The sequence below is a fragment of the Leptonychotes weddellii genome, chromosome 12 (genome assembly GCF_054177405.1).
Source record: "Leptonychotes weddellii isolate Sample4059 chromosome 12, ASM5417740v2, whole genome shotgun sequence".
Lineage (NCBI taxonomy): Eukaryota > Metazoa > Chordata > Mammalia > Carnivora > Phocidae > Leptonychotes > Leptonychotes weddellii.
In genome coordinates this window covers 4612017-4638150 of record NC_138380.1, presented here as the reverse complement: position 1 = coordinate 4638150, position 26134 = coordinate 4612017, and the positions used below count along the sequence as shown (strand labels likewise).

Sequence of the window (26134 nt, the reverse complement as noted above, 5' to 3'; positions counted from 1 at the left end):
CAGCAAACTGACCTGCCTTAGAAGTTACATTAATACACAAGTCAGAATAACCAAGATTTAACTCAAATTTGAACCATTTAAAACAAGTTTTCATTTCTTAAGTATACAAAAATCACACAAGATATTAAAACAAGATGAAATACTAGCAGGTACACCACCCCGCCCCCCAGTTAAAAAGACTAGATTGGTGAAACTCTTCAAATTTAAGGGATCACATACTCAAATTATAATTTCTAAAAAATATACAAAACTCTGAGGTAATATTTGAAATAGTTCCTAATATAATGACTGACTCGTGTCCATTAATTCATTCCAAAAACCCTTGTGCCACCACAATGTACCAGATGCTACGGACAAATATCAATAAAGATGCAACCCATATCCTCAGGATGCACCTTGCTCGGGAAGGGGAGAAGGTGATGCCCGTGTTACCCATGTCCTCTGTAACCATCCAATTTGAGATGCATATTTTACTAGTACACTGAGCCCAGCAGCTCTAATGGTTTTTCAACTTATTTTCTTCAGTTTCCCAGACAACTAGCATGTTCTCTGCACATAATATGGTTTTGGTGGGTCTCCAGTGGCTGTAGAACTATCTAATTTTCTTCTTTCCTGACCAGGTGCCTGGCTGGAACTGAGGGATTACCATGGGACTGGTGAAGCAGGAGTACAAGTATTAGGAATACAGAAAGGGGGTCATCCATGCCTTTCCCATGACATTTTAAAATACTTTTAAACATGTTATCAGCTGCTTATCTTAATGGGATTACACTGGATTGTTGGCAACTATACAGTAACAGATGATGTGTTCCATTTTCCAAGTACAGTATTAGCTTCTAAATAGGATTTGATCCATGGGTATGCAAAAGCCAGGCCCTCATCATAAGGAATTTATAGAAAGACACCAGCAGGCAATAAAAGTGCTAAAATTATTTAGTAGGAACTACCTATCATTAAAAGAATTTTACTCGCAACAAACATGGACCCATAGAGTAAATTTAGAGAGAAAAACCATCTCATTCCAGAACTGTCCTAGTTTTAAACAATAGGGATTACATTACAATCACCTTACTGTTGGAACATTATTGTGGTTGCTATGGCTTGGAGATGAGACATCTGAACCAAAAAAAACCCAACTGAGAATCAGCTAGGAGCGAACATGTCACCTACCTCTGTGAGGACTCAAGAGACTCTTGTTGTGTAAGACAGTGACAATACTAGCTTCTTCAGAAAGTTGTAGAGAAGGTTAAATAAGACAACATACGTGAATATGTTTACCAGAGTCTTCACTACACTGACAGTACTCCAAGTTTTATTAAGTCAATCTACTCTGGACTCCTCCTTTTCTACTATTAACATTTGGATTACTTCTCAATTTTCTTTAAAAAATTAAAATTGATAAAAAGTAAAACTGACATTTAGAGATTAGAGTAGCCATCACCACAGTCAAGATTCAGAAGAGCTCTGTCACCCCAAAAAGTGTCCTCATGCCACCCACTTATAGCCAAACCCTCCTTCCCCCATCCCTAAGCCCTGGCAACCACTAAACATTGTCCATCCTTATAATTTTGTGATTTCAAGAACGTTATATAAGTGGAATCTGTATGTAACCTTCCAGAATTAGCTTCTTTCACTCAGCATAAGGCTCTTGAGATCCGTCCAGGTTGTTCTATATCAATAGTTTGGTTTTTTTTAATTGCTGTGCACTATTTCAGTGTATGGACATACCAGAATTTGTCTAACTATTCATCACTGAAGGATACCTGAGTGTTCCCAGTTTTTGGTGACTATATGAGTAGAGTGGCTATAAATATTTGTACACAGGTTTGTATGTGAACCTAAGTTTTTAATTCACTTGGGTAATTACTAGGAGTGGGCTCTTAACCCATTTTGAACACTTCTAATGTTTTACTTTAAATAAAAGTTTAAATTTTACTTCTTTTTAAGTATAATTGTTATTTCATAAGCATTTTGAGAAACATCTGGTTTATAATGGAAGGTAATAGCAAAATGGTTTCATTTGGGACACCTGGGTGGTTCAGAGGGTTAAGCATCTGCCTTCAGCTCAGGTCATGATCTCGGGGTCCTAGGATTAAGCCCAGCGCCAAGCTCCCTGCTCAGCAGGGATTCTGCTTCTCCCTTTCCCTTTACCCTTCCCTCCCACCCCGCTTGTGCTCGTGCACTCTCTCTCTCTCTAATAAATAAATAAAATCTTAAAAAAAAAAAAACGGTTTCATTTTTCAGGAATGTGTCTTTTACATAAGATATACCAATGTATTTTAAAACAAAATATTGAGGGGCGCCTGGGTGGCTCAGTTGGTTAAGCGACTGCCTTCGGCTCAGGTCATGATCCTGGAGTCCTGGGATCGAGTCCCGCATCGGGCTCCCGGCTCGGCGGGGAGCCTGCTTCTCCCTCTGACCCTATCCCCTCTCATGCTGTTTCTCTCTCTCTCAAATAAATAAATAAATAAAATCTTTAAAAATAAAATAAAACCAAAATACTGAGAAGAAATAATAAAAACACCCCATATGAAAAAGAATAACCAGAATACTTCAAATTACCTGTTCTAGCTGTTTCTGAACCATGCTTTGCTGTTCGGTAACATGCTTGAGTTGTTCTGCATCCTCTTCTGGAAATTCACGCCCAGCTTTCTTGGCAGTACGTTGTTTTGCTGAAAGGGCTTTCTTAGATTTTCTGTGTGCACCAATTTGTTCTTCAAGATACTTCTGCTGCATCTGAAGAAGCTGTTGGGTCTCCTGAAGCCATTCTTCATACTGCTTACGCTGTGAATCATCTAAGGAAAAAATGAAAAATTCATCTGTGTTAATTTTCTAAAGGATCCAACAATGTAAAAGTTATACAAATCCATTTTGTAAGGAAATGCAGTTTCACCATGACCTTGTCTTGTAATAGGTGTCATTAAAACATAATACTAAATATTAGACCATAATTTAACTTTATCAAATAGGAGACTTTAGAAAAACATTTATTTGAGGAAAGCGAAATATGCATGTTCCTAGTACAGCGTTAACTTCATACTCAGAAATACTATAAATCCAATCTTTGAAAAACAGAAGACTTTTATCTAATGGAATGCTTTTCTCTAACCCACATGCCATACTATCTATTAAGTTATATACGTATTGTTATTAAGTCAACTTTACAGAATGTAACTAATTTTGGTTTTTTTAAAGACATTTTTTAGAAATGTTTTGTTTTGAAGAAACAAAGTTGGGTATACATTATCACCAGAGCATGGATTAGGTATCATTTCCCATGCTAATTTTCCTAAGTTTATAAGGTTTTCTTATTTCTTAATAGCGAAAAAATACCCTAAACTTTGCGGAAGGGAACCTAAACTCTTTTAGAGGGGACCAACATGAAGTCTATGTTTCATAAAGGAAATCCGTAAGTTAAAAACATTGCTAACTTTTATGAATTTTGTAATTTAGATTTCTATAAATAAGCAAAGGTATGGAATAATTATTAACCAGGTAAAATCTTTTCTACTTTTATGACTGTCATAAATATCTCCCCAAATAGTTATATCTCTTCATTTTGTACCAATATTCCTTCTTTATTCTTTAAGGGCACTTTACGTCACTGATGCCAAATCCCAAAAACAAAAAAAAAAGTCATCTTATGGTAGTAAAATTCAAAATATACCTTTTGACTCACTATAAGACAAAGAAATGAATAAATACAATTCCAAGAAGGACATTAGCTGAAAAATTACATCAATGATAACAGAATATTGTCATACAGTAAGAATCCAACCAAAGCCAATGGGCACAATAAAGCCAGAAAAAGCCAGTTGGTTATAGCAGTATACTTGTTTTTAATGCATATATGTACTCAAATTATAATTACGATTAAATGCAGGGGTTAATTTCAAAAGGTCAGACTTTGGGTTTGTTCCTAAACCCAGAAGTTCCAGTACATGTATGAACTTGAAATCTAGTCTAGTAAATTTGAAGGGCATTTTTCAAGAACAGGCTTTTTCACAAGATTTCAGAAGTTCTGCTTCTGGTAGAATGAGACCTACCGCAAGGAAAGCCTTTCTGGTTTCTGGAACCAGGAGAGCAGAGGTGAGCAAAATGAAAAATAATGGTGAAAAAAAAGTTAGCTAAACAGTCTGAAGATTTCAGAAAGGTTCAGTTTGGGGAGAACTTTAAATACTATCCTGAACCACCTTGGGACCCCTGAAGATAACTAGAAAGGATTCCGTGGCATCCTGCATCCTTGACCTTCACACCATGCTGCTAACCCAACTTATTTCTAAGCCTATTCCCTTCGTTGTTCCCATTTAGTATCCTTGTCACTTAGGCAGACAGTCATTAGAACAAGAAGTGGTTTAATTCTACAGATTGTAAAGTGCCCAATCTATATATAAAAATAGCAACAACAGTATTGAAGAGAATGGGGAAGACGGTTTTTCCTTATTAAAATATTGATCTCTAACTAGAATTCTTCATGCACAGAGAAAAAGAGCAATGAAAACACATGCCTTCAGAAACAGATTTCTAATAGGGCAGGGATGTTCCATAAAAGATGAGGGCACTTAGACTTAAAATAACACATCTACACTAACTCCAATTTTTTTTGTTTGTTTGTTTAGAAGAACACAAATATAGCGCAAACAAGCAATCCCCAGAGAACACATAACTTATTAGATTCATACTTACTGACAAAGCCTGGACCAAAATTTGGAGGATTAGGCCTAGAAATCTGATGTGTTATACTGCCATCCTAAAATAAGTAAAATTTACAAATAGGTTTATTCCACATTTCAGTTAAAGGGGGGAAAACTTAAAAAAAGAAACAGAAAAAAAGAAAGAAAAAGAAATGGAAGGAAAAAAAACCCTTAATTTCCTAAGACATTTTTAAAGCTTTGATTTTTATAAAAAGTAGGATGAATTTTGTGGTGACAAACTAATTTCTGAAAATTTAAAACTATCTCTGAACTGTTTTATTTTCTAGATTTTAGTTGAAAAACAATTATGTTTGAGGTAAGGGATTACTCATCAGAAATATAGTATCAGGGCAAGTCAAATATCATTAGTCCTTAGCTAGAGATCCACATAAAATCCCACTTTTTGATGAAGTCTACCTGGCTTTTTCTGCAATTAAGACATAAATATGGGTTCCAGATTTACTAAAATCCACTCTATAACACAAAGTTATTTACAAACAAGAACTACTGTCCCTAACATGCACAAATAATAAAATATACACTTACTAAAAATATTAGTCTTATTTTCTAATTAAATATCTTATTTCTTCCAGGGAGACTGACTAAATAGTTATTAACCTAAAAATTCCCTGGCAATACTCTGATAAATAAAATTAACTTTGAAAAAAAACATTTACTCAGCTGTTTCAAGTTCTGTTAGACATGAGCTGCACACAAGGTAACAATTATCAACGTTCCTAGCAGCCAGAATACTTCATGTAATCCTTATAATACTACAAAGCAAGTGGTGTAACATTTGCAAGATCAGAAAACAGGGGTTAAAGACCTTGCCCAATGTTGCACAGTAAATTCATAGTGGAACTGAGATTTTTTTTTTTAACTCCACTATGAAGTCTATGCTTTTTCCACTGTATCAGATGGTGCTCTCTTCTTTTAATAATGAAAAGAATATAATTATCAACATAGTAAATCTAAGGCACAACTGTCATGGCAAAAAAGAAAATTTCAAAGACATATAGTAAGTAGCTTTCTCTTTTTTTTTCCTAGGCAGGTAACTTAAAAAAAAAAAACAAACAAGCACCTTATATGTGCTATGGTGAGCACTGTGAATTGTGTAAGACTGATGAATCACAGACCTGTACCTCTGAAACAAATAATGTATGTTTAAAAAAAAAAGAAGAAGATAGTAGGAAGGGAAAAATGAAGGGGGGGAAATCGGAGGGGGAGACGAACCATGAGAGACTATGGACTCTGAGAAACAAACTGAGGGTTCTAGAGGGGAGGGGGGTGGGGGGATGGGTTAGCCTGGTGATGGGTATTAAGGAGGGCACATTCTGCATGGAGCACTGGGTGTTATACGCAAACAATGAATCATGGAACACTACATCAAAAACTAATGATGTAATGTATGGTGATTAACATAACATAATAAAATTAAATTAAAAAAACACCTTATGAAATGAACAGTTCTACCTTCCTGGACACTGCTTGACACTAGACATTTAAATATTACACTTAAAGCTGATTATTATGAATGGAAAATATCTTAAAAAGCTAAATTATTCCAAGGAATAAATAGCAGAACATGACTATCGACAGCCAAGTCGAATGATTACAGTCATTATTTTGCAGTTTCACATGTTATGGATTAATTCCAAAATGCAGGACATTAAAATGTTCTTGTGGAGTTGAAAGTAAATAAAAGCAAAAAGCAAAACCCAAAACCCTAAGCATTTGGTTTCCCTCCAAGTGACTTTCTAACTCGTAAATATAGAGGTCCTTTTCAGAAACTGTCAATTTTTTTAACCTCAGTTTGGCTTTCCTTTAAAAAAAGTAATAAAACGTCTTTATTTCTGCTGAGCCGAGAATGCACTCGGCAGGATTTTAAGGTTTCTACTGCTCTCTACAAGTGGCCTCCCTCTAAAGAGTAGGGTTTGGTGAGACACACAGGACAGCGCCCCCTCTCGGGTGACTAGCGACAAGCAGCAGTACCTGCACGACGGCCTGTGGGAGCAGACTCTGCCCTTCACCAGCCTGAGCTCCAGTCACCGACTGGCCCATAAAGGGGAACCTGTGAAAAGAAAGTTCCAAGTATCAAAATGAGGAGCATTTGGAATGATAATTATTTTAAGTGTTTAATAATTTCCTCTTCCAGGGGAGAAAGAGCAATGGCATCAAAACTATGTACAAAAGCCCCATTTTGTGGTGTCTGCCCATGTTTAATCCTCACCCTGCAGCTCTGAGGTGTGGACTCTTTCTACTCCCGTTTCATTTATGATGAGAGGAAGACTCAGAGATTACTTAACTTCTACCACAAGAACCAAGCGGCTGGGATAAGAAGCCAACTAGGCTGCTCCCGGGGCTTCACTCTCTGTTACAGGTCTCGCTATGCCTTAAAATAAAATTAATTCAAGTCTTCATTTACTACATACATTCTTAGAAAATTATTTCTTGTTTCAATTATTACTGGTGGAGAGTGGGGGGAATGGACAAATTGGTGAAGGCAATTAAGAGGTACAGTCTTCCAGTTATAAAATAAAAATAAGGAACAGGGAGGTGAGAATGTAAGCCGAGGGAATATAGTCAATAACACTTTAACAACTTTGTATGGTGACAGATGGTAACTAGACTTATTGTGGTGACCATTTCATAATGTAGATAAATATCAAATCAGTATGGTTGTGCTTCTAAAACTAATACAATACTCAAAGTCAATTATTCTTTAATAAAAAAATAATTGGTAGCTTATTTTGTATTCTAAAACAAAAGATGTATCTCAATTTAAAAGTTTCATACATTTTTGTACATTTCTATATCCAATGTTAAGGCAAATCAAAAATTTGTCACTGACCAAGAACAAATCTATATGGTTAAAAATGTCCGGCAGGGGCGCCTGAGTGGCTCAGGTGGTTAAGTGTCCGACTCTTGATTTTGGCTCAGGTCATGATCTCAGGGTCGTGAAATGGAGCCCGGTGCTGGGCTTAGAGCCTGCTTATGATGCTCTCTCTCCTCTCCCTCTGCCCCACGCCACCCCCCGCCATAAGTGCACGCCCTCTCTCTCTCTAAATAAAAAAAAAAAAATGTTCGGCAAAATGTGACTTATTCTAATTACAGCTATAAAAACTTCATAGAAACATTACTGCTTTAATGAAAACACTTCCTCCAGAGTTACCAAATGCTTTAATATAACAAGCATAATTTCCAAATTATGTATAAAATATTATACATTAGTATTATACTATTACAATTTAGAGCATATGCTTTTAAATTTTTTTACTCAGGTTTTTTTTTTTTTTTAATTTATTTATCAACCCCCTGTCCCCCCTCCAACCCTCATCTGGAATGATCTCTGGATGCAAATACCACAGTCTATCATCCTCAGTCAACACAGTACACTGCTTGAAGGAGGGGCCATCACCACTTCTTCAAAGCACTCAGCAGAAGAACAAACAACATCCTAAGACATAACTAATGTACCAATGTGTCTCTCACTGGTTGAGGTGCCAATGCTGAACGATCAGGGGTCTGATTCTGAGGCTTTTTTTTTTTTTTTTTAAACTTGAGGTCCCTACTTTAAGTGCGAATGAAATTGGCTTTTCCTTCTATTTTGACTATGGCAGCAAACTACACTATTATTAGCAATACCATGACTTTATCACCAGAATTCACATTCATAACAAAAGTTGCTGCACATACCTGATTTGGTCACTTAGGTTCATCATTACATACTATGAAATAATGGTAGTTATTAGACTTACTGCTAAATTTGTTAATGCATTAAGAAGCATATATATCGTAATTTTAAATAACTATTTCAAATATAATTGATTTCCCTGTAATGCTACATCTTTTGGTTTTGCATACAAAATGTTGAGAGGTAATTCAAAGGTTTCACTGGATTGTCAATAATGTTCATGACAAAAAAGTTAAAAACCCCTGTGACAGAGAAATTGTGGTAATAGATGCCATGTAATAATGAAAATCATTAGAGACTACTATCTCTACTTTGATCTCAACAATGCTTCTGGACCATTTCCAAAGTATCTCAACAACTGCGAAGAAATATTACCTTTAAGGCTTCCCAATTTACCTGAAGTAAACATGTTTATCTTAAATTCATGTAGATTTTATATTCAATTCCATAATTACCCATAATCCTTTTTGTGAAAAAAAGTTCTTCAACAAGGTAATTAGGTTAAACTGAGGCTCCATGCTTACTCTCTTGACAGATTCTCAACCGCAACACACATCAGAATAATTCATGGTGCTCATCAAAAATACATATACACCAGCACCATTTCCAGATACTCTGAGATTGAGGAGATCTGCAGGTGAGTCAATGAACCTGAACTTTTAAACAACTACCACATAATTCTGATGGCGGTCCATAATCAAAACTTAAGAAAGACTGCCCAGCAGCTATCTAATATACCCTCAGGGGCATACTCTAATTTCAGAAATCCAGAATCTAATAATTCTTATAGTCCTGTTTAATGCATAATTTCCACTTCTCTGCTAACAGTGAAAAGACTTACAAATTCTCCAACTGCTAACTTTCAACCATCCTCTTGACTTTTCCTTTCCTGATTCAAATTCAGTCTGGGGACATTTTATTTTAGAAATAAATTCACAGTTGCCTTAACCACTGGGGATCTTTACTGAAATGTCCCACTTTTTTCTCTGCATTGTTCCTTTGATGGAATAAAAAATACTCACAGGCTTAAATAAGCTATCTTCTTTTCTCAAAAGAGCAGTTAAATTTCTATTTTCCTGTTTCTTTTTCTCATCTTCCTCTATTTTGGATGAAAGATCTCTGTCCCAAGAAGCCTTCAGTTAGATTAACTATTCTAAAACTACTTAAAAAAACACACTTAAGGGGCGCCTGGGTGGCTCAGATGGTTAAGCGTCTGCCTTCGGCTCAGGTCATGATCCCAGGGTCCTGGGATCGAGCCCCACATCAGGCTCCTGGTTCAGCGGGGGGTCTGCTTCTCCCTCTCCCTCTGCCTCTCCCACTGCTCATGCTCTCTCTCTATATATATATCTCTGTGTCTCAAATGAATAAATAAAATCTTTAAAAAAAAACACACTTAAATACCCTGATTTCCTGATTAATGAAGTTAACCTTCCAATCATTCCCTGATCTTTTGTTTACCTTGAAACTAACAGAAATTAAATCCTTACACTTGTAAAACATTTTACATTTGATCACATCCAGCTGACATCACAACCAATTCAAGTAGTTATTGTTCATTCCTAGAACCCAGGTTTTTGAGTTACTGTACGTTTTTTCCAGAAACTGTACTAGTTCGTGTACTTCTTGATGCACAGTGAAAATGAGGAATGTCTCACCTACCTGTTCATAACCATGGGTGGCATGCCCATATTGTTTTGCGCCATTACTTTATTTATGCCTTTAAGGGCCACCATTTTGGCTTTCATAATAGGGTCTGTGATTGCATCAAAATCTAAAGAAGAAACATTTTAAAGTTACTTATTTCATAGTACTTGGTTCAAGTTAACACTAAGAGGTAATTTAACTATCACAAACATCATGTAATTTATAGACTCTTATTCCTTATTATGATAATCGCTGTTAGAGGTTTCTGTACTAAGGAATTATGAGATAATAAAAACCTCACCCTGAATCTAAGCTCATCTCACTAATCCATACTTGCATAACGCTTGCATACCTCAGTCATGCAAAAATCAGAGCAAGAAGCTTGCCACATTTAAGGGAGACGGTAGCAATGACATAAAGCAATGCGATTCCTTTCCATCCAAAATTTTGCAATGCTGATCAGAATGGCTTCTTTAGTAATGCAACATCATAAACAAGCAATTACCATTATTGCCAATACTAAGGAATTCCACTAAGCCTAGTTGTCGCTTTTTAAAAGAAAAATGTATCTATTTCTTGAGGGTATACCTTTGCAATAAGGATAGACTACTGAAAAAAAGACCTCTTTGCATATAGATGAAAAAGAAATGCCCCCCCCCATGATAAAATTGGTAATGCCTATAGGACAGAACGTCAGTTTTACTGTTTAGAAGAAAGCATTCCTTTGACACATGCGCTTTGACTGCAAATTCTTACTATTGGAGGCACTCCAGTATTTTAATTCCACTGCTATTTTATGGTTTTTGTTTTTTGGGTTTTTTTTCAAATTAATAAGGTACTGGATATAAGTTAAAGAGCTTTATATGAAAAATTTTGCCAAGCATTTATCATACACCAAAGACAGCAAGACGTTTATTTCTATCATGACTTCTTTAAATTCATTTTTCAATGACTCTGAAAATACATGGTAATAATGGTTAGAGGGAACTAAAGGAGATGAGCCTGATTTCTGTTAAACAATACCGTAAGTAATAGAAGTGAGAAGGTCTGAAACTCAGAGCTTTGAATCTCTTGATCCCTGGGAGGACTTTATTGCTTTCATTTTAAAGCTGAATGAGGAACAAAAATATGACCCTCACTGCTCTGGTCCACATGTAATTTTAATACCGAAATCTTGGAAGCTCACTGCATGCCACCCTAATGCCCACAGCAATTACTGAAATCCAAGGGAATTCCTACCGATATTAGGGAAGAATGGCTCTGACCGCTGACGAATCATGGCTTGCATCTGTCTCTGCTGTTGTTGTTCTTGTCTCTCTTGATCCAGAAGATCCTGTAGAAGTAGAGGCTGTTCCTCTAGAAGGAGGGGCCTCTCTCTATTCTGCTGGGCTAATGTTTGAGGGATCATTAGCTGCTGGGGTCCAGACATGCCACTGGTACCAGCCTGGTTTGTTAGAGGCACAGTTTGATTTGTAGGTTTTCCTGTCCCAAAACTGTGATTAACTGCTGACTGCCCCTGAATGAATCCTGGATTTACCTGCACACCCTGAGGAAAAGTATGGTTTACTCTCGAGACTACTGCCACATTAGAATTCACGGTATTATCCAAAACGTGACCAGGCGGTGTCATCAAAGGAGGTGGCAAACTCGACACGTGATTGGATGGTGAGGCTGGCAACGCTGGTGGTGGAGATCCCAACGGCCTAATGTCTGCATTATCGGATTTTTCATGAGCAAGTAAACTCGAGAGAACTGGAGTTGTTCCAGTTATGCCACAAGAGTTTATTACATCCTCAGCGGGCAGCGGAGCAGAGCCACGACCACCACTGGTGTTGGAGCTGGCAGTTTCTCGATTAGTCCTTTTCTCAAGTAGATCTGTACCACAGGATTGCAAGGAAGCCTTCTCTCCATCATTTATGTCTGTGTGAGCAGAAGCCTGTGAGCAGGGAGTGTCAACATTATCCTTTCTCTCATCACTTTTCTCCCTTCCACATTTGGTTTCCCCTTTAGAATTTGGAGATGGTACTTCTATTTTTATCTCACTGGTACCCGCGGATTTTTTCCACGGAGAATGTTTATCAGGAGGAACCACAGTTTTGTCCTCTTGCTCCTTTTTTTTTGGTTCAATAGATACACATTGATTATCTATCTTATCATCAATCGGAACACTAAGGTCTAGTTCCTCATTAAACATGCTTTTCTTATCTCCTAGGTCAAGTTCTGGATCTGTATATGCAATGAGATCAAATTCTCCCGACTTTAAGAGGTCATCCAGGTTGGGATCATTAGTTTCCAAATTACCTAAAGTATCCAATTCATCTCCCTTGCCATCCTCTGAATCTAGATTTAAATTTTCAAGATCTTCATCATCCAAGTCTTTGACTTCAACCCCCTCAAGATCTTTAACATCTAGTTCCTTTACAGATGGGTCATCAGAATCAAGTTTTTCTTCGAGACCATCAGAAGATTGGGTGGTTATCTGTAAATTATCAGATGTTGTTTCAGCTGGTGTAGATGTTGACAAAGAGGCCTCTGAAAATTCACCACCTAAGGGATGGGTTAGAGACCTCATGACCATAGAAGATGAATGAGCAGGATGACCTTGGTCTTGCTGAGATGGTGGCACTTGTTCCAAACTTGGATGCAAAGGTAGCTGAGTTGGTAGACCTTGAGAAGGTCGTCTCAAAGGCTCTGTGTGTCTAGGGCCTGGAAAGTCAGGCCGGGGAATGAAGTTTCCATGTCTTGGATGAGAAGGTGCCTCTATAACGCTGCCAGGAGAAGCAGTGAAGGGCAGCCGTGGCCTTCCATCAGGGGCCCGATGCCTCAATTCAATAAATGCTTGGCCCAGTATGTTATGCTGCTGAACCGTCAGACTCTGTGGTGGAAAATGCTGAGGAAGGCCAACTGGATTATTCATTTGTGAGTTATTTAAAGGCCTCGGCATATCTACAGATATTGATCTTCTCAGTTGTGGAGGAACCCCAGATCCTTGTATTTGTTGAGGAGGTACAAGGAAGCGTTCCTGACTTGACAGGGTACCATGACTACCTCCTGGAAATCCAAATCTAAAAAAAAAAGCAGATCATTAAGAATCATGTTGATTTTAGAGTTAGGTTGAAAAAGGAAGAGCTTGAGGTTTAACTCATATACAAAATTAATGTTGCCAAATACAACAACTTAGCAAAACAAAATTATTACCATTAGAAAACACTTACAAAGTATCTATATGGAAGTAACTTTTACTAAGTACCCTATAATGCTCACCGTATCTGAGCTCTAAAGGCATATAATCTAAGATAATATAAACTAACTAACTGCCAATAAGCAGATGGAATCAAATGTTTAGAAATAAGCGTAATACTACTGGAGTTGAGTAAGTCTCTTTTTTCTTTATTTAGGGAGGCTGGATGAAAGGGAAGGCTGACATGGGGGGGATGCTTGAAGAAGGCAGGTGGTCTAACAAATTATACTAGAGAGACTTCTAGGTCTCTGTCCTTGAGAAGACAAAGGCACAGGTATGATGACTGGATAGACTAATCTATTTGCTTAAAAGGAATGAGGAAAGGAAGCAGCAAGAGATAAAGAATGCCAGGCATCACCTGTAAAAACTTAGATGAATAAATTATAGGACTATTTTTATTATTTATACTGTACCTCATTCTAGAAAGAATTAAAGGTAATTTATAAATAAATATAAAACAGAACAACAGGCATAAATTATAATTGAGGAAGAAAAAAGGAAAATCAAGTTAAGACTGTAACATGGAAATAGGTATTAGACTAAAAAAACATACATGACAAAACCAAAGCATATCCTAAAGAACTCTCTTTATTATAACATGTTTGGCTTTGACCCTGTACCAGCCATTTCACACAAAAAAATAAACAAATAATACCACTAACTTTACAGCCCTCTCTCATCAAGAAAAAAGCTCCTAGAGGAAAACATCCCATCAATTTGGAAATCTCCACAGTTATTTACAATGTAAATTAAAATGGAAAATTTGGGGCAAGGACAATATTCACCCATCACATCATAGAAAGCTTTCACAGAATGTGGCAGTTACATGCTAGAGACTGACTGGTTGATAAACTACTTCCCTGTGGCTGCAATGTAAACCTAATACAGTCAATACTTAATGACAGAAGGAAGATTTTAAGAGTCTGTAGAGTTCTCAGAGGTTAAAAAAAGAAAAATCCATGACCTCTCATAAGTGGAAAATAACACTGATTATATCTCAAAGGAATCAAAAAGTAAAAAGCACTAACAGTGTCTTAAGATGAGCACTGGGTGTTATATGCAAACAACGAATCATGGAACACTATATCAAAAACTAATGAAGTACCGTATGGTGACTAACATCATAAAAAAATAAAAAATAAACAAAAAAATAAAGAGTAACTTCATTTTTCTATTCCCTTCCACCAGTTTAAATCTGGCGTGAAATTAAAAGCATTACCTAAATCCGTGAGGTCTCATCCCCATACCAGTAACGTCAGGAGGGTAAGGTCCACGTGGATCTTTCGGGAAAACTGTGTATCTAGGTCCTAGAGGAGGGACAACAGGCGATCTGATGTTCCCGGGATAGGGGGGTGGAGGCCTGCTAAAGGCCTGGCCGATGCCCTCGGGCTGCCAGTGTTGCAGGGGGGCCCCATGAGGCACTGCCGCTGGATCCTGCGACCCTTTCTCCTGTCGACCTGCCATCTTCTTCTGCTGCTGCTGCTGGAGAATGATTTCCCGTAACTTCTGCCGCTGGATGGAAAGAAACGAAAATCATGGGGACTTCTGATAATGAGCTGATGGCTTTTTAAGTCTGAATACTTCCAACATGTGACTATGGTAACGCTTAAAATATCTCAATGTTTACAAGTTTGATAACACCAGTTACACTTAACTATTCAGCAGGTTATAAAAACAAAGTATTAATTTGGGTCCTTTTCCTTGCCACACAAGAATGATAAATGTTTTCATACTGAAGAATTCCCATACAAATTCATGAAGATCAAAAATGAGACACAGAATAAATCAAATTCAATTGTATTAATTTTACCGATTTCCTTTTTCTTCTTTGCAGTATGACAAATTCTACAGAGTAAGATAAACTTTAACATCTGTGTAGAAATTACTCAAGTTTGATGAAATGAACAGCATTCTCAAATAATACATTTAAAACATCCGTGAAGATATGATGTGTTTTTACCTGTCTCAATTTCTCTGTATCTGCTTGTGACATATTTACGGTATTCTGTGTATCAGTGACTCCTGAAGTTGGTACAGGTCCAGGAAGATGGGAGACACCGGAAAACTGCTGGCTCTGAGAACTCATTGGAGAGTTTGAAGGTGCATTGAAGCTCCCTTCTGATCCAGGCCTTGACTGATCAACAATATCATGAGCAACCTGACTTGTTCCAAAAGAGTCAGACTGAGATCTCGGAGTCATTGGAGGCTGATCATAGGGATCACGAGAAGCAGATGGAGAGACTCGGTTAAATGTGTCTGAAATACCAGGTCCAGGTGGCCTAGGCGTCTGGGAACATGCATCAGGTGTCCTTATCAATGGGCCAGATAAAGCTGCTCCTCGATTTTGTGCTGCTTGCAGGAAAGGATCCTGATTTGGCACGAGGACTGGTCTTGTCATTGAGGACCTAGTAAAACCCTCCGAAATCCTGGGCCTTGGTGTTGCTGGTGGCTGAGAGTAAGGAACAGAAATTCCAGGTCTTGGTGTTCCAGGGGGATGGGCATATGGATCCGAATGCCTCTGATTAGTGGCAGAGGTAACAAACAAGTCTGCCTGTGTAGACGGCCTTGGGGTTGGTGGCTGCTGACTATAAGGATCAATCGTGGTGGGCCGGGGAGTTCCAGGAGGTTGAGAGTAAGGGTCTGGATTGGAGCGAGATGTTCCTGAGGGCTGGGAATAAGAATCTACAATAGGTCGTGGAGTTCCTGGGGGTTGGGAATATGGGTCCTGAGATGTTGGCCTTGATATGGTTCCAGGCTGGGAAAAAGCCCTTGAAGGATGGGCAAAAGATTCATTCATTGCCGGATGTGGGGTTAGGGGAGGCTGGCTATATGGGTCACTTGACTGGTTATGAGAAAAGTTATCTACAGGTCTTGGTGTCAAAGCAGGCCTTTCATAAGGATCAACAGACAATCGCCTTGGTGGTTGCGACACTGATCCATAGGGATCCTGGGAAGATGGAGGGGGCTGCATTGGAGTCTTAAAAGGTCCAGGACCACCATCGAGAGGGGCAGGTGTCAACAAGGGTCGTGTGTATGGGTCAGGTATCCGTTGTCTTTGAAACACATCTGTCCTAGGAGATGGTTTAGTAAAGTGATCATTGGTTCCAGCTGCTAGAGGACCTTTTGCAGTTTGTTCGGAAACTACAGGAGACCGGGGGAGGCCCAAGGGTTTAGGAAACTGATCTGTCATCACAGGTCTAGGTGTGTCTGGAGGCTTTGCATAGGGGTCACTATTTGTTGTGGAGGAGGGACATAAATCTCTGACTGGGGATGGCCTATTCGCTGTTGTTTCACTCATCTGAGCTGGCCTCGCTACTGAAGGCGGCGGGGCACAGCTGTCCCCCAGTGCAGCAGGATTTCTTCTGGAAAAACTATGGCCCCCAGGAGGTGGCCTTGGGGTACCAACCATTTTCGCGTAAGGATCCACTGGAGATGGAGGTCGGGAGTGAGAAGATCCTGGTGAGAACACCTGCGGGGAGGCTGGCTGACAAGCCTGAGACTGCGGCAGGCCCTCCTGGACGGGCACGCGGGATGGGGTTGCCGCAGGAGGGGGAGCCTGTGGTTTTAGGAACACGTCATCTGACGACGCAGAGGTGGGGGTGCTGGGTAGCTGCTTCGCAAACAGGTCTTTATGGAAGGACTGCGCAGGAGACACATTCCCATTGCCCGGCTGAGGAGTCAGGGGGCTCTGCATCCCACTACTGGGTGTGTCCGAGCCGGGCTGGGCCAGGAGAGGCTGGGCCCCGAACTGCTGCTGCTGCTGTTGCTCATTCTTGACCTGCTCAAGTTTCTGCGTGGCTTCAATTTTGGCCTGCTGCTTACTTTTCTGACGCATTTGCTGTGAAACGAGGAAAAAAAAGCAATCACATGGTCGAGAAAAAGAATGTGACAGTCATGGGAGGAAAAAAGCGACAGAAGCTTCATTTGTTTGATGTCCTCAGATTGTGCCCATATTAGAGTACAAGCTCCCGAAGAGCAGACATGATTGTCCGTCACCGCACACCTCCCTTGTGCCGGCAGGACCTCGTCTGCACTGTTCCAGCGAACGTCCCAAATCAACTTAAGTATAGTTTACTGAGAAAGGGAAGTCTATTTTTAATCTTGTTTTTATATATTCTAGTAAGAACTAGCTTCTGAAACAATGCTCTCCTCTCAAAAAGTAAAAATGCAATTTAAAGACTAATTATTTAAAAACAAAAAACACATACCTGTCTAAATTTCCATTCCTGTTCATGTTCTGATTCTCTTTGCTTTAACGGATCTTTAAAAAGGTCCGAGTCAATTCGAGAACCAGGATCGATGCTGTCCTGCTGCTGCTGTCTCTTCAGGGGGTCATTGGACATCTGTACTTTATTAATGCGTAAAGCAGCTCTGTTATCTCTGGCTTTTTGCTTTGAAAAAAAAGGAGAAGAAAGTTATCTCCCAGCAGATGTAACATGTTTTAAGAAACAAAACAAAGTAAAATGAATGAAAATGAAAAAGGTGGGTTAAGTAGTCGAAAAGAGCTTCCGGACTCTCATGTGAAAGCCTCTGGACACGAGCCCATCTGCTCCCGTTTTTAATGCATGTCACACCTCAGTGGAGGATGGGCTTCCACCTCTCTGTCTGTACCAGGCTAGAGAACCCAGTAATCTACTACTTTCAATCCTAATCTTCATAAAATTAAAAAATGGGAAAATTAAAGTCTCCCCTAATTGAGAGAAAAGGAAAATATCAAATCAATCCTCTAAATCTAAAATCTGGAATTTGAAGCATAGCATTAAAGAAAACAACTGAGAAACAACTAAAAATATCCTGCCATTACCTTACTACAGTCAAGTAGAAACAAAACAAGGCATTATCAACACATGAAAAACATTATTTTGCTTTACCCAATCAATCATTATCTCTGACAATATATGCACTGAAGGCCAAGTTGGAAAATAAATGCATATATTTTTCAAAACTATACTGTCCATTTAATATGCTTTAAAATGGAAGCAAGGATTTGGATCCAGCTGACAATCTTAATTTGGCTTTTTGGGAGAAAATAATTCACCATCTAAACTGTAACTCTTGGGCACCTGGGTGGCTCAGTCGTTAAGCGTCTGCCTTCAGCTCAGGTCATGATCCCAGGGTCCTGGGATCGAGCCCCGCATCGGGCTCCCTGCTCGGCGGGAAGCCTGCTTCTCCCTCTCCCACTCCCCCTGCTTGTGTTCCCTCTCTCGCTGTGTCTCTCTCTGTCAAAATAAATAAATAAAATCTTTAAAAAAAAAAAAAATAAACTGTAACTCTTATAAAATATCCTGACTATTCCTCACAAAATTCAAAAGAGCTATGTGCTGATAGCAGGGAAACTACTATAAGACAGAGTGTGTAAAGGTGTCTAGGTACGTCTCTTTCAAGATACACAAAGATTCTTCACTAAACCTAACACAAAAAGAGCTTATTATGGAAGAAACTGAGGCACACTAATGCAGCCTCAAAAATGAGTAGTCTTTTGAAGAGATAAAAGAATTTTAAAGTGAAATGAGGGGCACCTGGGTGGCTCAGGTGGTTAAGCATCTGCCTTCGGCTCAGGTCATGATCTCAGGGTCCTGGGATTGAGCCCTGCGACCGGCTCCCCGCTCAGCGGGGAGTCTGCTTGTCCCTCTGTGTGCGCTCTCCCTCTCTCAAATAAATAAATGAAACCTTTTTTTAAAAAAAGTGAAATGAATTAAACATGCTCCTGAAATAACTGATTTCAACCTTCAATATCCTGGTTCTATTAACTAGCTTATGAAAACACCAGATTCTACCTTAAGATATAATGAATTAGGAAATCACTATAAAAACAAAGTTGTTTATTAGCTGTGCAAGTATTAATATGTATTTTGTGCAACGGTAAATCTTTTTATTGACCTAAGACAATAAAAGTAAGATTTAGGTATTGTGTTTAAGAGTATGACACATGGGAGTTTCGGTAAATACCACGTAAGGTGCTCTTTCCTGGGAGCTCGCTTTTCTCCACAGCTTGGCAATCTGCTTCACTCTAGTAGTCCAGTCTGCAACACAAAAGCATGGTGCACACATTTACAGAGCTGAGGTCAGGATACATCGCCACGTGGTGCTGACAGCTCAACTTAGTCTGGCTGTGTTCTCATAAAATGAGTAGCCCTAAGTCCAGTTCTTTGTATAGCATAAAATCCCAGGCACACAGTAGGCCAAACAAATATTTGCCGAATGAAGTATTGCCTTATTAACCATCTCACTTGTAGAGTGGGGAAGCTTTAATTTATTATTATTTTTATTTTATTATGTTATGTTAATCACCATACATTACATCATTAGTTTTTGATGTAGAGTGGGGAAGCTTTTAAATCAAAGGGGCTAAGCAGCCAAAATAAAGTTAAGCCAAACATAACAAGTTCCCTCAACCATGTAAGATGCTACCAGAACCAAAGCTAAGAGTTTTGTAAAACATCTGTACTCAAGAGAAGTCTATCAACCTGACCAAAAGAAGTAATCATAATTATAAATAAGCATCTCACCAGCATTTGTGCACAATAAAGATATGGAAAACTAACAATTTCAAGCCATTTCTATGAAATTCACAGTGTCAGGACAGTAAACAAAATGAAATATGGGTGAAATCAACAATGATAAGTGTAGAAGTGATTTAGCCATTAAAAAAAAAAAGCTTCAAGAAAGCCAATGGAAATGGAAATGGAAATGAAAATGGTGACATACGAACAGCCTTAACATGGTATCTCAGGAGGTTCTAGATCACATAGTAAAATTATTAAAGAAAATCAACTTTAAAAAAAATCATAGCTCTACTCTGAGGATAATTTATATTGATACAAAGTGACTTAATAGAGCCAGATATGCTCATCTGTAAACAGCAAATAAAAGTGGGATAAAACCGTATTTGAAGAGTATGTACATTCCTTTAACAGATGACCCTGTACTAGACCACTTTATTGTTGGATAAGGTAGCATTTATTTCTATATATAATGAATAGAGTATCACAAAGAGGCACCCAAAAGACAGGTGTCATCTGTAAGAAAATCCACTTCTGGGTAACCCCCTGGTAATTTAAAAGAGCTATGTGCTGACAGCAGGGAAACTACTATAAGACAGAGTGTGAATGACCTTTTCCGTCCTGGTCTGTCTGGCAATGTGAACTCACCATAGTTACCCAATGTTTGGTTACAAATATTCTATAAATGACATTCCACTAATCCAAATAGTTCATCCTCTGGTTAATCAGAATTTTCAAAAATGGCACCATTATACCATCTGACTTCTTCAAACAGACTGGACAGATGGGGAGTAGGGGAAATACTGTTGAGTTAGCTTGGTTGGGAACAGACTCCTAGAATGGAGTCTGATTTAGCCTAACAATACTTTTGACTAAATGTTAAGTTTCTGTTCTAGGAATTTTTTTTTGGTCGAGTTACACATGTAACACAACACTGAGTTCCACGTTTAGGAAGACTGCTAAGAGCTGGAAAATAGATTATTTCATTAACTGAAGTTAACTTTTAGGAAATACAGAAATGGATACAGGGTCTAGGACTGAGAAAGTGCAAGATGTTTCCAGACATTTATGGAAACTTCACATTGTACACAGTCATACCTGATGAAATTTAGTGTTGATGCATGGATTTCTACTATCGTAACAAAACAACAAACAGGTATTACACATGCAGGAAAGCTGGCAACACAAAGAGCAATACAATATCCGTGAATTACCAGGGAATTCTTCCTTTAGGCTGGGGAAATTAATGTTTGTGTAGAGAACAGGGGCCACTGTGGCCATTTCACCCAGAGCCTCCTCTTTCTCCCACTTCAGTGTACTTCTCTGGGCGTTTGACATTGTATCGTTTTCTCCTTCCCCCGCGGGAGTGGATGATGTCCAAGAGCTGTTAGGATCACTTGCCATTGGAGTAAATGCTGGATTTTTATCCCTGGGAAATAATAAATAACTTGACTTCATACACATAAAATTACTTTCTAAATACTGTAGTCAAGTACAATTTCATTAAGACCTCTTCTTATTACAAAGTAGCTAAAATGTTAGATAACTTTTAGCCAAAATCCCAATATACGTAACATGCACTTATATAGTACACAGCAACTTAAAACAGACCAATTAACATTTATATAATAAAAATTAGTGTAACTTAAGTTTCCATGGAAAATGAAGCCTATGCTACCTGGTGTCAGTGTAAGGAGATTGTATGGCAGAGAAAGCTCCCAATCCATTTCCAGGAGGCAAAGAATTGTGTGGAAGATGAGGACTGGGTCCGATAAGGCCGTTCATGAGTGGTATCCGGGAAAAAACATCTTTAAAGAAGAAAACAATTCAGTGTGCATATTATTCATAAATAATAAAAAAGTAGCTTATTTATAAGTAATATTTCTAAATAAAAATTTCTAGCACTCTTTAAAAGTAGGATTTTTATTCCAATATTTAACTAAAATATTGCATAAAGAGTAATTTTTGGTTATGATATTTTGCAATATGGTCTTTGTACTTCTCTCTACTTCATCATGGTATACTGCAGATAGCTTGTGTTTCAGAGTCTGATAGCCTTGGGCTTGAAGCTTAATTTTTGCTACCTGTTAACAGAGAGTCAATTACTTTTTTTCTTTGAAGATTTTATTTATTTGACAGAGAGAGAGAGAGAGAGCAAGAGTGGGAACACAAGCAGGAAGAGTGGGAAAGGGAGAAGCAGACTTCCTGCCGAGCAGGAAGCCCAATGCAGGGTTCGATCCCGGAACCCTGGGATCATGACCTGAGCCAAAGGCAGACGCTTAAGGACTGAGCCACCCAGGCGCCCGTCAATTACTATTTCTATAACATGAAGGTACTCTGTAATGTTACTGACACAATGTGAGTGGAGTTCTCAGCATAGTGCCTGGGCATGCAGTGAGCTATTCAATACATATTAGCTCCACAAAAAGAATGATTCTCACAGCAAATGCTAGTACATTTTATCAAATATTCTTTCTCTTCTTCATTCAAAATTTACAAACAGATGGTTCTTTACATTTTACTCTTGTTGCTATTAATACAAAAAACTATCCATGATTCTTAAATTGGTACATGGTCTAAAATTGTTTGGAACAAGCAATATTTCATCTACCATATCAAATAGATGATTATTGTTAAAAACACATACATTCTGTTTTGGGCCTAGTTTTCTTTACTGTGCTTACAGTTTCAGCACCGCCCCCCCTTTTTAACTCTCATTCCAGCTTATTCACAAGCTTCAAATCCCTGATCATCATCTTTCTAAACAGCCATTAGTCAAACCAAACAAGACCACCTTGTGCTTCCCCTAACTCTCCTCAAGCTAATGAACTCCAACCTCGATTATTAAGACCTTCTACTGGTCTGAATTATTGAGGAATAGCCAACTGTCCTTATCTGCACAGTTTTCTGCACCTTCAAAAACCTCCTTCCAATTTAGAGACCTACTCTGAAGTAATAAATGCATGGCCTCTGTTGCAACACCCAGAACAACACTAGGAGACCACATCCACATCACCAATCAATGATACAAATGGAAATACAGTTACAGAGGTGGCTAATACTGGCCCAACTGGTGTAATGACAGAGAACTCCTAACAATGACTTTGCCATGCCATCAGAAAAAAGCATAACCAGCAGCAGCGTCTCACCCACACGTTTTGTACTGCATCTGTCCTATCACCTGAACCAGACCCTCTAACTGGAACAACTCTGAGGATAGACAGCTCCAGTTCCTATGTGAGGATACTGGGGCTGACTACCAGGAGGTCTGTTTTCAGGATTTTGTCTCAAGGACTTCTAAGAGCTATCTGACTTCCAAATTAGGGCTTATTCTACTAAATGGCAGAGCTGGGCCCACTGGATCAGAATACTACAGTGACAAGTGTCTCAGGACATCTATGTTCACTTCAAGGATGAGATTAGGAAGCAACATTTCTGCTTTTCTTCCAAGTAGAATGTTACCTCTATTTTCAGTTTCAATGGAAAGTAGTTTCCATTAAGGAATATGAGGTTTGACTGAAAAATGTCAAATGTCCTTCATGTAATTAAGATAAACAAAAGCTTCTTTATTGGTAATGACAATGTGATCCACATCAGCACTATCTTAACCACAACACGACCATATCAAAACCGTTCATAATAATAGCCTATTAAGCACTTCACTATATGCCAGGCACTGTTCTGAAAGCTTTATATGTATTAACTCTGATCCTCACAACCACCTGGGAAATGGGTTATTACATGCAGCTCCTTTGAAGCAAAGACCCAGAGGTTAAATCACTTGTGCAAGGACACAGAAGTAAATGCAAAGCATTTTTCCTTTATTACTATTTTAATTAACCAGTGGTGTCTCTCTCTGTCTCTGTCTCTCTCTCTCGTCTACCATACAACTCAACCTGATGTTACCAGCTTATAAAAGTAATCTTTCTCAAGGCATGAATCATAATAATGACAGAAAAGTTACTTCACTTAACCTTCAGCTAAAGTGATTTCAAGTTACTCTATCTCAATCTTGAAATTTCCCTTCTCCACTTTCTGACCTTCTGTATTACTGCTGACATTACATTCTGGCATCCTTCCTTAACCACTCTTACTGAAGTTACTCTATGGAAGATTTCCAACAATTTTACTGTCCAATGAAACATCTTTTTTTTTTTTTTAAAGATTTTATTTATTTATTTGAGAGAGAGAGAATGAGAGACAGAGAGCATGAGAGGGAAGAGGGTCAGAGGGAGAAGCAGACCCCCTGCTGAGCAGGGAGCCCGATGCGGGACTCGATCCCGGGACTCCAGGATCATGACCTGAGCCAAAGGCAGTCGCTCAACCGACTGAGCCACCCAGGCGCCCCAATGAAACATCTTTCAAGCACTCATCCTACCTGACTTTATAACCTATCTCTAACGATCCTCATCTCTAAGATCCTATGCCTCTCATGCAGTCTCCATCACTGTTTTTTCACTTTCACCTAACCCTTAAAAAGGAAAAAGAAAAGGAACATATAATTGCATTATCTAAGATAAACCAGTGAGTTAAGCATATAACTCATCACATTTAATTAAAGAGTTCTTCAAGATTCTATACTCTACAGCAGTGTGCTCTCTTAAGAAATCTCACCCTTCCCACAACTCCAACTAGTGCCACCCCACAATTTATAAATTTCCACCTATATATAGCCTTGAACAACTGCAAGTAAGTCTGCCTGTAAGTCAGAACAATGTATATGTCCCATTTCTAACAAACTAACGATGGTCTAAAACTAAATGTTACATTTCCACTGCCCTCTAATACACACACACACACACACACACACACACACTCTCTCTCTCTCTCCTCTCTGTTCCGTGTTTCTAGTTTATAGCCTGATTACCTGTAGGCAAGCCTGGCTCACATACAGTCTAATTCACTTTGTGTCCCACCTTTCCCTGTATCTTACAGCCATTCAGTAGCAGAGTCCTACGTATTCTAACATCACTGTCTCTCATATCCATTGCTTCTTTCACTTAGCACTGCATATATATTTACATGCATGGAACCTGAACTTTCACTTAGTCCCAACCACAATAAACTCATTAGTACAACCCTTGTTGTCTCAAATTCATTTCCAATACTGACAGCAGTGGGACCTTGCCAAAATGTGTGACCCATCAGGTCATTTCACTGGTGGGAGATCTTGGATGGCTCTAAGCAAAAAATCTGCAGAAGAAAAGGCCAACTGCCACTGTCTATTTTCACAGCCATTTACATACAATCTCGACCCAATGTGCATTTTCTACTTTTGCTCCTTAAACAGCACCCACTTACTCTTCTCCTTTGCTCTGGAAAATGTTCAAGTTGCCATTATTGAATATCTAAGTGCCACTGTGTATGTGGCCTGATCACGCTTTGTTCTTAAGAAAGAATTATTATTCTTTGAAACATGACTTGAAATTTTAATGACTCTTAAGGTTCTACTTGAATCATGGTCAACTATGATATAAATTAGCTATATACCTGAAAGTCTACAATACTAGGATTATAAACTCCTTTGGGTCGGCAGTCTCACTCATCTTTGTATTACACATAAGCATCTAACAAGACAAAGGCATCCCTTCAAAACCTTTCAAAAATGAGCCTACACTGTGAAAGGATTTAAATAATGATAATAAGATCGTTTATTAAAAAACGTATCTTAGGGCACCTGGGTGGTGTAATCGGTTGAGCCTCTGCCTCTTGATTTCGGCTTGGGTCCTGATCTCAGGGTTGTGAGATCAAGCCTTGCATCGGGCTCCACACTGGGCATGGAGCCTGCTTAGGATTCTCTCTCTCCCCCTCTGCCCCTCCTCTCTCTCACTTGCTCTCTAAAATAAATAAATCTTTTTATTTATTTATTTTTTATTTATTTATTTTTAAAGATTTTATTCATTTATTTGAGAGAGAATGAGATAGAGAGAGCATGAGAGGGGGGAGGGTCAATGGGAGAAGCAGACTCCCTGCCTAGCAGGGAGCCTGATGCGGGACTCGATCCTGGGACTCCAGGATCATGACCTGAGCTGAGGGCAGTCGCTTAACCAACTGAGCCACCCAGGCGCCCAAATAAATCTTTTTAAAAAATTGAATCTTTGGGGTGCCTGGGTGGCTCAGTCGGTTAAGCATCCGATTCTTGATTTCAGCTCAGGTCATGATCTCAGGGTCATGAGATTGAGCCCCACACCGGGCTATGCTCTGGGTGTACAGCCTGCTTAAGATTCTCTCTCTCTCATTATGTTGAGTGAAATAAGTCAAACAGAGAAAGACATGTATCATATGATCTCATTGATATGAGGAATTCTTAATTGCAGGAAACAAACTGAGTGTTGTTGGAGTGGGGGGTGGGGTGGGA

General features: G+C 38.8%; 1 protein-coding gene across 14 annotated transcripts in view; it reads right to left on the bottom strand.

The window, feature by feature from the left end:
• Window positions 1–26134, bottom strand: part of KMT2C (lysine methyltransferase 2C) — a 270106-nt gene that overhangs the window by 28902 nt on the left and 215070 nt on the right. For all 14 annotated transcript variants that reach the window (XM_081799810.1, XM_081799816.1, XM_081799813.1 and 11 more), the window contains 11 exons: window positions 21455–21584; window positions 20991–21205; window positions 19223–19296; window positions 17482–17664; window positions 15234–17111; window positions 14493–14785; window positions 11272–13097; window positions 10048–10159; window positions 6687–6765; window positions 4687–4750; window positions 2563–2795 (listed from right to left, as the gene is read on the bottom strand). In XM_081799810.1, the coding sequence (XP_081655936.1) occupies window positions 2563–2795; window positions 4687–4750; window positions 6687–6765; window positions 10048–10159; window positions 11272–13097; window positions 14493–14785; window positions 15234–17111; window positions 17482–17664; window positions 19223–19296; window positions 20991–21205; window positions 21455–21584 (5087 nt within the window). The remainder of the gene's footprint in view (window positions 1–2562; window positions 2796–4686; window positions 4751–6686; window positions 6766–10047; window positions 10160–11271; window positions 13098–14492; window positions 14786–15233; window positions 17112–17481; window positions 17665–19222; window positions 19297–20990; window positions 21206–21454; window positions 21585–26134) is intronic.